At 38.2% G+C, this 14,140-nt stretch overlaps 1 protein-coding gene and 1 pseudogene across 1 annotated transcript; one reads left to right on the top strand and one right to left on the bottom strand.

Moving 5' to 3' along the window:
* Nucleotides 1-4,336: 4,336 nt before the first annotated feature.
* On the bottom strand, nt 4,337-4,855 carry LOC143410511 (signal transducer CD24 pseudogene; annotated as a pseudogene).
* A 7,758-nt stretch (nt 4,856-12,613) lies between these two features.
* LOC143410510 (olfactory receptor 3A1-like) lies at nt 12,614-13,573 on the top strand. Its single transcript, XM_076871383.1, has one exon. It carries the CDS (start codon nt 12,614-12,616, stop codon nt 13,571-13,573), a length of 960 nt encoding a protein of 319 aa, XP_076727498.1.
* The last annotated feature ends 567 nt before the right edge of the window (nt 13,574-14,140 follow it).

Here is a 14,140-nt window from a genome sequence, read left to right as displayed (position 1 = left end):
CCAGGCCCAGGCCTTCTCTTTATGAACACCTTTTCCCTCCCCTCATGACATGGCTAATGAGTCTTGCTAATGACACTGCTGAAACCACACATTGTTAATTGGCTCCTCCACTCTCCAAGGTCCCAGTTCCTTTCAGAATAAGTACCAAAAGGAAAATAACTCTTTCCTAGGAAGTCCTTCCCCCTGGTCTTATTAGCAGAAGACAATCTGCAAATCCCTGGGCTTCCCTCAGCCCCTAGGCTGCCTTAATCCTAAGCCCTCATTTGGGAGCTAATTAGAGAATTCTGTTCTTGGAACTCACAAGGACTTCAGTCCCCAATCCTGGCCCTGGCTGTCTCAATGGAAATAGTTGCTGGAGGGAGACTCCTGAGGCCCTGAAGAGCTGAGGAAGTTTACAAAGTTTATCAATTAGTTTCCTCTTATCTGATGTTTTTAAGTCCCTCTCCCTGTCCCACTATGAATCAGCCTCCTTATATCAGAGAAAAAAAAAATGGCATTTGGTTATTTGGGATTGAGTAACTTCACTTAGCTTTTTCTTCTCCAACGCCATCCATTTACCTGCAAATGCCATGATTTTATTCTCTTTTATTGCTGAGTAAAATTCCATTTTGTATATATGCCACACTTTTTTATCCATTCATCCACTGAAGGACATCTAGGTTGGCTCCACAGTTTAGCTATTGTGAATTGTGCTGCTATAAACATTGATGTGGCTGTGTCCCTGTAGTATGCTGTTTTTAAGTCTTTGGGGTATAGACTGAGCAGAGGGATAGCTGGGTCAAATGGTGTTTCCATTCCCATATTTTCAAGGAATCTCCATACTGCTTACCATATTGGCTGCACCAATTTGCAGTCCCACCAGCAATATATGAGTGTACCTTTTCCCCCATATCATGCCCAACACTTATTGTTGTTTGTCTCCATAAAAGCTGCAGTCCTGACTGGAGTGACATGATATCTTAGAGTAGTTTTGATTTGCATTTCTCCAATTGCTAGAGATGATGAACATCTTTTCATGTATTTGTTGATTGATTGTATATCCTAATTTCCAGTGTTTCACTATTATCAATAATAATGCAACCTGGTCTTTGCATCTCTGAATTTTGTCCTATATTTTAAGGAGTGACTACCTTCTAATTTGTGCAAGGACTTTGTCTCATCCACTAATAGTGCACATTTACAAGATCAGATTCCTGTTACCTTGTGACATAAGTAAAAATTACTTAATTGATTACTTTTATATGAGAAAGGAGAAACACATATTATTCTTATCTCCTACTTATAGTCTTAATATTCTTTTAAAAAATTTTTTTAGTTGTGAATTGCCACAATACATTTATTTATTTATTTATTTTTATGTGGTGCTGAGGATCAAACCCAGTGTCCCACCCATGGGAGGCAAGTGCTCTACCACTGAACCACAGCTTTAGCCCGTCATATTCTTTTTCCATGTTTTTGTTTTAAGGGAGTTTTGGGTCGTGGCTTGGTATTTTTTATTTAATTGGTTCTGCTTAGTTATAATAAGTATCGAATTTATTTTTATATAATTATACAAACATGGGATATATCTTATTCTAATTAGTTCCCCATTCTTATGGATGTACATGATGGTGGGATTTACTATGATGGATTTATATAAAAACAGAAAAATTATTTCTGATTCATTCCATTGTCTTTCCTTTTCCTATCACCCCATCCCTTCATTCCCCTTTGTCTAATCTACTGAATATTTATTCTTCTCCTTATCCCTCTTATTGTGTATTAGCTTCCACATGTCAGCAAAAATATTCAACCTTTGGTTTTGGGGGATTTATTTAGCTTAGCATGATAGTCTCAAGATCCATCCATTTACTTGCAGGTGACATAAAGTCGTTCTTCTTTGTGGCTGAATAATATTCCATTGTGTATATATACCATATTAACTTTATACATTAATCTGTTGAAGGAAACCTTGGTTGGTTCCATAGGTTAGCTATTGTGAACTGAGTTGCTATAAACATTAATGTGGCTGTATCATGTAGTATGCTGATTTTAAATCCCAGGAATAACTGGGTCAAATGGTGGTTCCATTCCAAGTTTTTTGAGGAATCTTCATACTGCTTTACAGAGTGGTTGCACCACTTTGCAATCCCACCAACAATGTATGAGTGAGCCTTTTTCCCCACATCTTTACAAATATTTTTTGTTACTTGTATTTTTAGTAATTGCCATTCTGACTCAAAAAACTTAGCACCAAATAAATAAATAACCCAATCAATAAATGGACAAAGGAAATGAACAGATGCTTCTCAGAAGAAGAAATACAAATTGTCAGCAAATGCTTGACAAAAAATTTTCAATATCTCTAGCAATTAGAGAAATGCAAATTAAAACTATACTGAGATTTCATACCAGTCCAATCAGAATGACAATTATCAAGAATACAATGAGAATAAGTGTTGGCTTGTTTGTTAGCAGAGATATTTTAATTCAGTTAACTATGAAGGAAAGGGGAAAAGACATTTATTTGTTAAATTCAGAGCCCTCATGAAGCAAATTTCTTTGAGTTTTTAGACAATTTAATCTATATCAGAACTTATAAGGATGATGATGATGATGATAATGATAGTGATGGTGATATAATATTTAATTATAGATGATAGGGATGTGGATTTTATTCAAGAGCATGAGCTTGCTACAATGCCCACACTTCAGGTCCCCATAGTGCTAAAAGATTCTATAATGTCTATCTTTACAATTATTTTTCTATTTGACTAATAATACTTTGCCCCATTCATTATATTTTTTATTATTTCATTTTATTTTTTGCTTTTTCAGCCATTTATTTATTTTTTATTTCTATTATGTTCAATGCAAATCAATTCCATAACATGAGAAGTTACTATCAATCAAAGCATACATACACAAACACAATATACAACACAAATAGACATACAAACATTCAGGTATGAAGCAAAGGTGCGTGTTCATTCACACTCACAGTAGCTTTAGATCTGTTTGATCTGGTTGTTCCTGTGTAGCTTTCTGAAGACAAAAATAAAATGATTTCAGAGTTATCAAGACTACTGTGGTTATATTAGATACTGCAACATGTAAGCATCAGTGTATGACCATTGTTAACAAAAGATTTCAAGGAGTGTTTTGTTTTTTTTTAAGTTTCTGTATATCAAGGCAGTTGTAAAAGATTTAGAGGATCAAGACTATTTTTAGGCTTGAGATCAGGTTCTAACTACCTAAAAATATTAACTAATTACAGAAAGTGTTCCAAATGTGGCATTTCTGATCCATAGTTAAAAAATATATATTTACAGAAAAAAGTATAAATGTTTGTGTGAATTAAATATGCAAGTGTGCTTCCAGTCTTTACTTCCCAAATGCTTGATTTATAGTTTTGGCTTTTTCTCATAGTTTCCTTTCTCATTTCAAGGTTTGCCATTTTACTTTCAAGACTGGCCAATGTTAAATTGTGAAAAGTATTCAACAGATGCAGAAATAAAAATCTGCATTTTGAAATTAGTTGAGGTCAATGCAATTCTACTCTTTGGAATCAGTTTAGATAAAGGAATCCGGCACTCTTATTGAATGAAAATAGGAGATAGGAGATGCCTACCATTTGACTTTGAGAAGATAAGCAAGATTTTCTCACGATGCCTGGATTTGGGGTGGATTCCAATCTATCATTGCTCTGACGCATGTCAATTACCACACAAAAGTTCAAACATAATGTCAAATCCAGAACCACGCAGAGTTCAGTTCCCAAGGGAACAGAAATAGCTTAACAATATGAAACTTTATCTAGAATATATCAGCATTAAATTAGTACTGCCGAAATATTACATTGATAATTTATAGTAACACCTGGAAGTTCCTTCCTTCTCATGTATATATAAATAGAATTATGGAAGCTTTTTATATTACCTGTTTTATGGCCTTATAGATTTCATGAACCAAATGAAAGCTGAATCTCCATCCCACATTCCATCCTTTATCTCTAGATAAAATCTATTCTTGTTTTTCAAGGTTGAGTTTTAAGTGTCCATATGTCTTAAGCCTCATTCGAAAAAAATCACGTCTCAATTTTGGACTTTATCTCTTTTTATCTCGTATGTGAAATTCCAGCAGATTTAATATTGGCATGCATCACCTGTGAAACCCTTCACATGTCCTTCAAACCAATCAATCTGGAATTCTCAACACTTTCTGTACCAATAAAGTCAGGTGTGGAATTGGTAGATTTAAAACAGACCTGCTTCTTCCTTGACACACTGGATTTCTAGTTACCATTTGGATTGGGTTTAAAAGATGAGGAAGTAGAGACATTTCTTGGCCCGAGTCTCTAACAGTAGAGATGTAGAAGAGAAAGCAAGATCACAAGGAGACTAGCTATTGACTGCAGGGCTCTGCCAGCTGCCTTGTGGGTAGCATTAGTTGAATTGGGAGCAGCCGAGGTACTCTGTGAGGAGTTTCTTGAAAGTGTCACAACAGCTGTTTGGTTTGAATAAATCTGCATGGGTAGGAGCAATGCCAGAAGCAGCAGCCCCAGCCCCAGCCCGGCGATTATCACACTACTATGTACCCTCCATCGGTATGAGATGGGCCCCTCTGGATGCTTGATGCAAGGAGATAGGATGTCTCCAGGAGGATGCAGGCAGAATGGGCCATTTTATTTTTAATGCATTTCATAAAAAAAACACTAATACAGGCCTAACAATATTACATAGGCGTGGAACTCTCAGCTTAAGAATCAGAATTACTTCACCTTGGAATTCAGACAGACCTTGCAGTACTGGATCCCACCAGAGTCAACATGCACGGGGTTGGGAGAGCTTCCTGCCAGAAGACAGACCAAGTTCATAGGCCAAGTCCAGTGACAATGCATAGAACATCAGAGAGAGCTCATCTTCTGGTGCTAGTCCTCTTTGGTCGAACTCCCACCTGCTAAATTCAAGGAAAAGAACTTCAGCAACAACACCTACATAAATGGTCTATATAAGAGTAATAAGTCACTAGTCATTCTCTTTTGTAGTGTTTATTTCACCCAGTATTGTTTGTGTGGCTCTCTATACCAGTGTCTACAGCTGTTAGTCACTTATTTCCATGATTGCATTGCATCAGTGTTCCATGATGGATCATCTCTTTTCTGTTTGAAGGTCTTGTGTTTGCTTCTATGAACATTCTTGCACACATTTCCTGGTGCACACACACAAGAATTTCTCTAAGGTCTCTAATTAGGATTAGAATCAATACAACTTAGGTTTAAAGAAAAAAATCATTTTCCAATGTGCCCCTCATGTATGTTGAACTTGCTGGGACCTTCCCAGTGCTGCCAAATTTGTCTGAATTCCAAGGTAAAGTAATTTTGATTCTCAAGCTGAGAGATCCACTGCATATGCAATATTGCTATGCTTGTATTAGTGTTGCATTTATGAAATTCAATAAAAATAAAATGAATGAGGCAAGATATATTTAATAAAACAAAAATAATCAGAGAGACATTGTAGCACAAAAACAGCAGTGTGTAAGAGTTTTTGTTGATCTCTGTTCTCTGTAAAACTTGATATTATCTCATTTCTTCATTCAGCTCAAGATAGTAATTGTACAGTGACATTTCCATTGTGATTTTACCTTGCATTTGCTAGATTACCAATAAGTCTGAGTTTTCTTTTCTATGTTCATTGACCATTGTTGTTTCATCTTCTGTGAGATTTCTGTTTATATCCTTTGCTTCTTTTCTTTTTTTTTTTTAATTTTTTTTTAATATTTATTTTTTAGTTCTCGGCGGACACAACATCTTTGTCTGTATGTGGTGCTGAGGATCGAACCCGGGCCGCACGCACGGCGAGCGCGCTACCGCTTGAGCCACATCCCCAGCCCCCTTTGCCTCTTTTCTATTGAGTCTTTATTTTTTTCTCATTGGTTGCAAAAGTTTTTAATATGTTTTGGATACTTTAGAATAGCTTTATGTGCTGAAATTTTTTTTTAATTTTTGGGTTGTCTTTTTATTAATAAAACAGTTTGAAATTTGAGTTAAAGCTAATTTCTCAGTATTTTAAAAATGTATTTAATATTGTGGGGGCTTCTTTAAGAAGTCTGTACCTTCTAAAAGATCATAAGAATACTCCATAGAATATATTTAGGAATATATTATTAGAATATATTTAAGATTGTACGTTGTTACTCTGCAATATAAGTATCTCATCTACCTGAAACTGGGCTTTGTGCATTGAATGTGCAATGAGCAGGAGAGTATCATCTTTTTCTCCTTGGATCCTTGATTGCCCCAGGACTGTTTACCAAGAGGCCTCTTTCCTACTGTTCTGCAGGCTAGCCATGCCATGTGCCATGTGTCAAAGTTCCACATATTAATTACAGGCTGTCTGTTGTGCTGTTTTGGTTTATTTCTCTAATTTTGCTCAAACATGACCTGTCTTAATTACCATGCCTTTAAAATACATTATAATGGGCAGGAGCCACCTGGTAAAACAGAGTTACACCATGGGTGGTGGCAGTTTTTAATGGAGTTGGAATCCGGAGCTGAGGGCTGAGCTTGCCAGAGTGAACATGCCCGGGATGTGGCTCCCAGACTTGTTCATTACCTATCAGGTACCAGGCGCTTTGGCAAGTCTAATGGCAAACATCTGAAGGCCACTAACCCTTTTCCAATTGGCTAGCACCCTATAGGTGGAGATAACCAGTACTGTATCATGAAGGAGCTGCCAAGGACTGGCACCAACATCAGAGCCTTGAGAAAAAAAACAGAGTCCCAATGGTGGGATGAGGGGCCTTAATTGCTTTTGAAGCAGAGGGAGGAAGAGGGAAGGGAAAATCTTGGGGAAAAGTTGTTATAATCTTGTTTTGGGGTTTAGTTCCAGCTCTGCCACTTCCTGGATGTATAACATCAAGCAACTTACTTTCTTTGAGCCCCAGTTTCCTCCCCGGTAAATTACAGCCAATAAAATCACATCAAAGACTTGTCAGGAAGATTAGGTGAGATAATCCACAACATTAAACTAACTATCAGTGATGGCTGTTTGATCATTACTAAGTACCTGACATCTGTTATTTTATATAATTCTCAGACCAACCTGGGTGGTTGGAAATATTATTTTGATTTCACAGATGAGGAGGCTGATGACCAAGAAGTTCAGCAGCTGGTCCTAAGTCATGCCATTCACAAACTAATTTGACAGTAGACCACATCAGCGTACTTCATGCTGCACCAGGCTGCCCTGGGAGAGTATCGGGAGCTGGGCTCCTATAGCTAGAGAAATGCATGATCTCCATCTGGCGGGAAATCAGGGTTGAAATGGAGCAGGACACTGAAGGAGAGCCAGATGACCTCTCCACATTCCCTGTCCATTAATCTCATCACCAGGACCCTCAACTTCTAATGAAGCCTAGAAAATCCTAGTGTGGGGTGACATCCCTGGGGACCCCTAGAGCCCTCTTAACTCAATTCAGCTCTTCCACTACCACTTCCAAAATTATTATGGGATCCCCCGCCTGAAGAATGCAATCCCAGTAGCCCGCACCAACAAGATGCTGAGAGGGAAGCATTGCATCCCTGAAGACTCACAGGAAACCGTGTCTGGAGAGAACATCTTCCCTTTGCCTCTTTCTCTACCTCCTCCTCACCTCCAGGGCAAGGCAAGCCTGGGAGTTGCTAAGCTCTCACTGGGCCAGGAATCTGGGGAAACAAACTGTTTGGTCCAGGGACCCTGGTCTGGCTTTAGCACCACCATTAACTCCATGGGTGACTTTAGAATGATGAATAAACTCTCTGGGATTCATTATCCTTGTATAATAAATGTCTTAATAAACCCTCTTTCTATCCATGGAACTAATATGAGGGGTGGAGTAGGGAATGGGTGTGAAAACTTTTTAAGAACAATCAAAAGCATCACAAATTCATTATTGGGTTCATTAAACGCTTGGATTGTTTATATGTTTGTGGCTCCCCAAGGTCCTTTCCTTCCTGGGGGGCTAATTTCTGAGGTCCCCAGAGCATAACATTGCAGAAGATGGAGCTCCATGACAGGATGATCTCATCTCTCTTTTATTCTCTTATATATGGTCCTTCCTTGTTCTCTGGGGCTAGGGCCTGAACAGTGCCTCAAATTCTTCATTTCCCTTCTGCAGAAGCCTTGCTGGCTATCACACCCGTAACAAGGTGAGTACTCTCCAGCAACTTGAGGCACCCAGGTTGTTCCCAAGTGAGCCAAACCTCTCATTTCACAGAGGATTTAGTAGGGAGAGTCTTGCTCAGGGAAACACATCAAAAGAGAGAAAGGGCTGGGACCCTCCTATGTCAGGGCACTTTGCCTACCTTGACAAAGTCTTTGGATGGAAACTGTTTATGTATCTATTGGATTTATGAGGGAATCCACAGCATCCGGCCTTCTGCCTGGACCCATTCCTCAGGAAGCAACCTGGAACCAGAAGCCTACATCAGAAGGCCGCATCAAATGATAAAGGGCTTTGTTGAAATGTCAGAGTACAGGATCATGAATGTTGTATAAGGGTGGCTTGAAGCTCATTCTGGATACCTAGGGATGCTGATCTAGGAGGATTTCTTTACTCAAGGCCATCACTGTCTTAGGTGCATAGATGGTGCTCATCCTAGAATCTTGGTAAAGACAAGTTTCACCTCAACAGAGTAAGAATCGTAGAGCTTCTTTCTGAGGTGTTTTTTTTTTTTTTTTGGTATATATTTTTTTTTTTTTTTTTTTTTTTTTTTTTTCCTTCACAGGGCCTACCCCTTATTGCCAAATCTTTTGGGGCTGTTTTTGTGAAAAGGCAAATGTCATATCAATGGATAGATTTAATTGCTCCCAAATGAGTCCTTAGAAATGCCCCCATCTAGACAAAGGGAGCTGAATTTCCTACAGCAGTACATCTGTGCCTTAGACTTAAACCTATCCTATAAACCATATCAATTTTTCATTATCTTGCATAAACTCCAGCTCGTAAAGAAAAACTTTCACAACTCCTACAGACCAATCCCATGTTTTCTTCCACTGATTTTGTTGATCTTATGGTCTTGGTTTCAAAGTTCACTTGCTCATTTATTTCAGAAATATCAAACACCTACTGTACACAAAGTACAGTAACAGGCATTGAGAATGCAAAGCTGAATCAGGCATATATTTCTCTGAAGCCAGAGTGTAGAAGAGGTGTGTCCTATAGAGGAATGACCCTGCTAGGGGTTAACTGAGGTAAGAGCTGTGAAGTATTCAATTCAAGTGTGGTGGAAGTTTAGTGGAAGGAGCTTGAGATGGAGAAGAATCATGAAAACTTCAGTAGAGGAGGAACACTTTAGTTGAGTCAAAGGATTTGAGAACCTAGAGTAAGCAAGAGGATATCCCGTTAAAACAGTTTCAGAAAAGATTAAGGATTTTTAGGAAAGTTTAGGAAACACTACATGCAATGTCTCACCTATAAGAAGTTGCCCATACATCAGATGGCCAAGAATGGACTGTTTATGTTACATTCTTGTTGGACATTTGTGTGTCTTGAGAACTGTCTATCCAGATCATTTACCCATTTTAAAATCAGATTATTGTTTTTTTTCCTGTTGAGTTGTTTGAGCTATTTATATATTCTAGATATTAATCCATTGTCAGATGAATAGTTTGCAAAACTTTTCTTGCATTCTGTTGGTTTTCTCTTCACTCTGTTAATGGTTTTTTCTTTATTTCTCTTTGCAGAAGCTTCTTATTTTGATACAATTCCATTTGTCTATTTTTACTTTTGTTATCTGTCCTTTGGGGGTCTCATCCAAAAGTCTTTGCTTATATCAATATCTTGAAGTGTTTCCCATATGTTTTCTTCTAGAATTTCTTAGTGTCACATCTTACATTTAGGTTTTGTTCCACTTTAAGTTGATTTTTGATGTGAGACAAGGATGTAGTTTCATTCTTCTGTGTATGTTTGATGGATTTTCTAATGCTTCCTTAGGTATCAGGAAGTGCCTTTGGGGTACTCAATTAGATACTCTTATCTAATGGCCTCTCATCTGATAGCCTCCTAGTTATTTGGGGGTTAACAAACATAAAGTGAGTAGGCTTATCAATGGGTACTATTTTGGAAAATATAAAACCAGAGATCTCATAGGTACATCCCATAGGTACAGATCTCTGTGAAGAGAACATAATGGATTAAATTTTCTTCACTCTAAACCCTATAATTCCACCTCAATTGTGTTCCACCTTAGTCTTCTCTTTGGTGAAATAAGGGAGTAGATAGTCTCCAAGATCCCAATTAACTTAAGCCAGTGTCCATGGGAGCAATGTCATGGGGTATACTGAATATAGTTATGGGCACTAGCAAGGACACTGTTGTGTGTAGAAACTGTTCAAACTGGTACTCTATGCCAGTGGATTCCAGAAAATATGACCCTAGATGTGGCATCCCCATAGTTACTGAAGGTCTACATTACCAATAGGAAATTAACACCATGTATTTTATAATAATCAGGAATTTATTTTCATTATCTCTAGATCATGACAATGAAAGTTTCAGAGCTTACAATCTTTGGTTATTATTATCTATGACGGTTTTAGCTATATTCTTAAAATGATCTAAATACTTACAGGCACCAAAAATATTATCTAGTTACTAAATTTTGAAAGATCCATCAAAGAAAACAAAGTATGGTAAAGCAGGCACACAAGAATAAAGTAAAACAGGCCTTCAGCTTCCATTGATGGATACTATAGAGATTAATTTTGGTGGAAACTGACAAACTAGTTAGTTGTTTTGTTATTAGCAGATTTTCTGTGAAGAGAACATATTGGATTAAATTTTATTTTATTATTTCATAGAGCTATGAAGCAAATATATGGAGCATTGTACACTTTCATTTAATCTGTAGGAGAATTAACAAAGCAATCATTGAACCACTATATCTTTGGCCATTAAGGAGCTCTCTAGTCTTAAGGAAACAAAATATGCAATTATATTGACATAAAATATATATGATTATAAAAAGAATCCAATTCACTGTAGATCACCTGAGGGAAAAACAGAAAAGGAGGAGCTGAGAAGCTCCCATGTTCCCACTGTTGGTGGAATTCATAGTTATTTCCTTCCTGCCATTTTCTAGGCTCCTGTGTCCATACTTCAGGTATAAACTTATTTCCTGCTTACTCTTAATTTTATGTCAGAATATATTATCTGCTATGAATTAGAATATTCCAGTTTTCTAATTAATTGTTATCAGTGTTTCACAAATCTACTGGCTTGTGTATAATTGCTTTTTTATCTGACTTGCCAATTTCTTGACAATTCTATTTCCTAGGTTTGTTTGTTTGTTGCTCTCTTGGGTTGTCATTTAGACAACTTTGTAATTTCCAATTATTCTCTTCTTTCTCCTCTAATGTTTAAACTTCTTGTGTCTTTTTGCCTGAAACTTTTAGAATAATGAAAAATATTCAAAGTAATGAAGACCAGAGCTCTCTTGCTCCTGATTTTAATAGAAATATCACTTTTATTTTACCTTTATGAGGTATACAGGCTTTCAGTGGTCATTTCCTGTTATATAAGGTCACATAAATTACATACTTACATTCCATGGAGCTATAGAAGTGTTTACTTTTTTTCCTCTACATTACAAATGGATGTAGACACTTATGAATTGCCTTTTAGAAAGATTTTCTCTTTTAGTATAATAATATGATATGTTGGTAAATTTACTAACGTTAAATCATTCTCTCTTTTCTATAAAATTTGATTATGATGGGCTTAATTTGTTATACTTAGGGTTTTCACATACATCTAGCCAAATGAGGGTAGTATAGAATAATTCCACTTTTTTATCATTGTTACATTTTAGTATCAGGATTTGGTAATGATGAAAAGTGAACGGGAAGGCTCTCTTTATTTCTAAGCTACAGAAGGTGTATATGATGTAGACATTCTCTTTACATTGACAAATTTAAAACAATTTGCATATAAATGGAATAAAACTGGAGCCTGCACATTTGGAAGCACATTTCTGACAATGTTTTGTTATTGTTATTTCTTTTTTATTTATTTATTGGTTTATTTCATTTGGGAATGGTTCTGATGATTGAAGAATCAATCATTTGTCCAAATTTAGGAGAAGATAGTATTCTATGATTATTTAAATTTCTTTTTCTTCTGTGAATACCATGACTTTTTGATTACTAATTTTATGTATTTTATTTTTTTCTTCTTTATATTTGCTAGAGGTTTGTTTTATTTTATTTCTAATAGATTTGTAATGATTTATGATCAACTCATGTGTTCTGTTCTTTTTTACTTTTAGCATAATTTTTCCCCCAGATCTCATATAGGACCTTGAGGGAAGGACCTCATTCATTGATTCCAGGGAACAAAGTGAGAAAGGACTTAAATACCTTTTGAGAAGAAAGAAGTCCAAGGTAGTGGTGGCATTGGGCAATGCACATGGAAGTGAGGTAAGGATACTACGGTGAAGGCAGGACACGGACAATAAATGAGGTGTGGCCTGAGGAGTGAGAAATACTCACTAAGGAACTTGGGGGTTTTGCCTGGAGCAGCAAGTGTAAGTAGGTCAATATATTTTTTATTGACTAATTAAATAATCGAGGCTGATCCCTTCCACTCTGGAATGTCTTATTACAGGGGCTCATTACCTGGAGCCAATAGAACTGCAGTGACTGAGTTTATTCTAGTGGGCTTGGTGGAGACACCTGGGCTGCGACCAGTTGTCTTTGTGCTCTTCTTCTTTGCCTACCTGGTCACAGTCGGGGGCAACCTCAGCATCCTGGCAGCCATCTTGGTGGAGCCTAAACTCCACACCCCCATGTACTTCTTCCTGGGGAATCTGTCAGTGCTGGACGTTGGGTGCATCACCGTCACTGTTCCTTCAATGTTGAGTCGTCTCTTGTCCCACAAGCGTACAGTTTTATATGGAGCCTGCCTCACACAGCTCTTCTTCTTCCATCTGTTGGCTGGTGTGGACTGCTTCTTGTTGACAGCCATGGCCTATGACCGATTCCTGGCCATCTGCCGGCCCCTCACCTACCGCACCCGCATGAACCAGACAGTCCAGAGGATTCTGGTGGCTGTGTCCTGGGCTTGTGCCTTCACCAATGCACTGACCCATACTCTGGCCATATCCACACTCAACTTCTGTGGCCCCAATGTGATCAATCACTTCTACTGTGACCTCCCCCAGCTCTTCCGGCTCTCCTGTTCCAGCACCCAGCTCAACGAGCTGCTGCTATTTGGTCTGGGTATCCTCATGGCAGGTGCACCTGTGATTCTCATTGTCACCTCCTATGTCCATGTGGCAGCTGCAGTCCTGCGAATCCGCTCTGCTGAGGGCAGGAAGAAGGCCTTCTCCACATGTGGCTCCCACCTCACCGTGGTGGGCATCTTCTATGGGACAGGTGTCTTCAGCTACATGCGTCTGGGTTCAGTGGAGGCTTCAGACAAGGACAAGGGCATTGGCATCCTCAACACTGTTGTCAGCCCCATGCTGAACCCACTCATCTACAGTCTCAGGAATCCCGATGTGCAGGGCGCTCTGTGGAGGGTGCTCACCGGAAAGCGAGCACTGTCATGAAGGGTGTCTCAGGAAGGTAGAAACCACGGGAATAGTCCCTCCTAGAGTCTTGAACAAGATGACTTTTATTAGGAAGTAATACTCTTGCTCCCCAAGGATGCTTTACCTGATGATAGTATACAGTCCTGGACTAGAGCCCTGGGTACTTGCTATTTGGTCCTCTGAATTCTTCCTAGTCCAGATGAAAGTGGAACCCAAGATATCTGTATCTTGGGAGGTTCTTGGTCCTACAGGAAGAACCTTTTGTTTATTTATTTTGCTAAGGTCCCCAAAAGCACCAGCAAAGAGTGTCTCTAAGCTGGAACATAACAAGTCACAGCCTAGTGCCAAGAATTAGCATACCCTTCCATCAAGCTCCCCAAAAGCAGTTCCCACCACCTGTTTTCACACAAGGTCCCATACAGCGACCTAGATCTAGTGCAGTATGAATTGAGACATTGATTTCCACTAGCCTGTCAACATTGAAAGATTCTGGGATGCTTAACTGTGGAGAGTTTATATTTCCTTAGGGATTTATCATTTTTTTTCAAAATGGAAATATCCATTGATTTTAATTTTTTTGATTAG

The sequence above is a fragment of the Callospermophilus lateralis genome, chromosome 11 (assembly GCF_048772815.1).
Source record: "Callospermophilus lateralis isolate mCalLat2 chromosome 11, mCalLat2.hap1, whole genome shotgun sequence".
Lineage (NCBI taxonomy): Eukaryota > Metazoa > Chordata > Mammalia > Rodentia > Sciuridae > Callospermophilus > Callospermophilus lateralis.
Note: the sequence above shows the minus strand (reverse complement) of the source record. Positions and strands in the feature narration are given on the sequence as shown.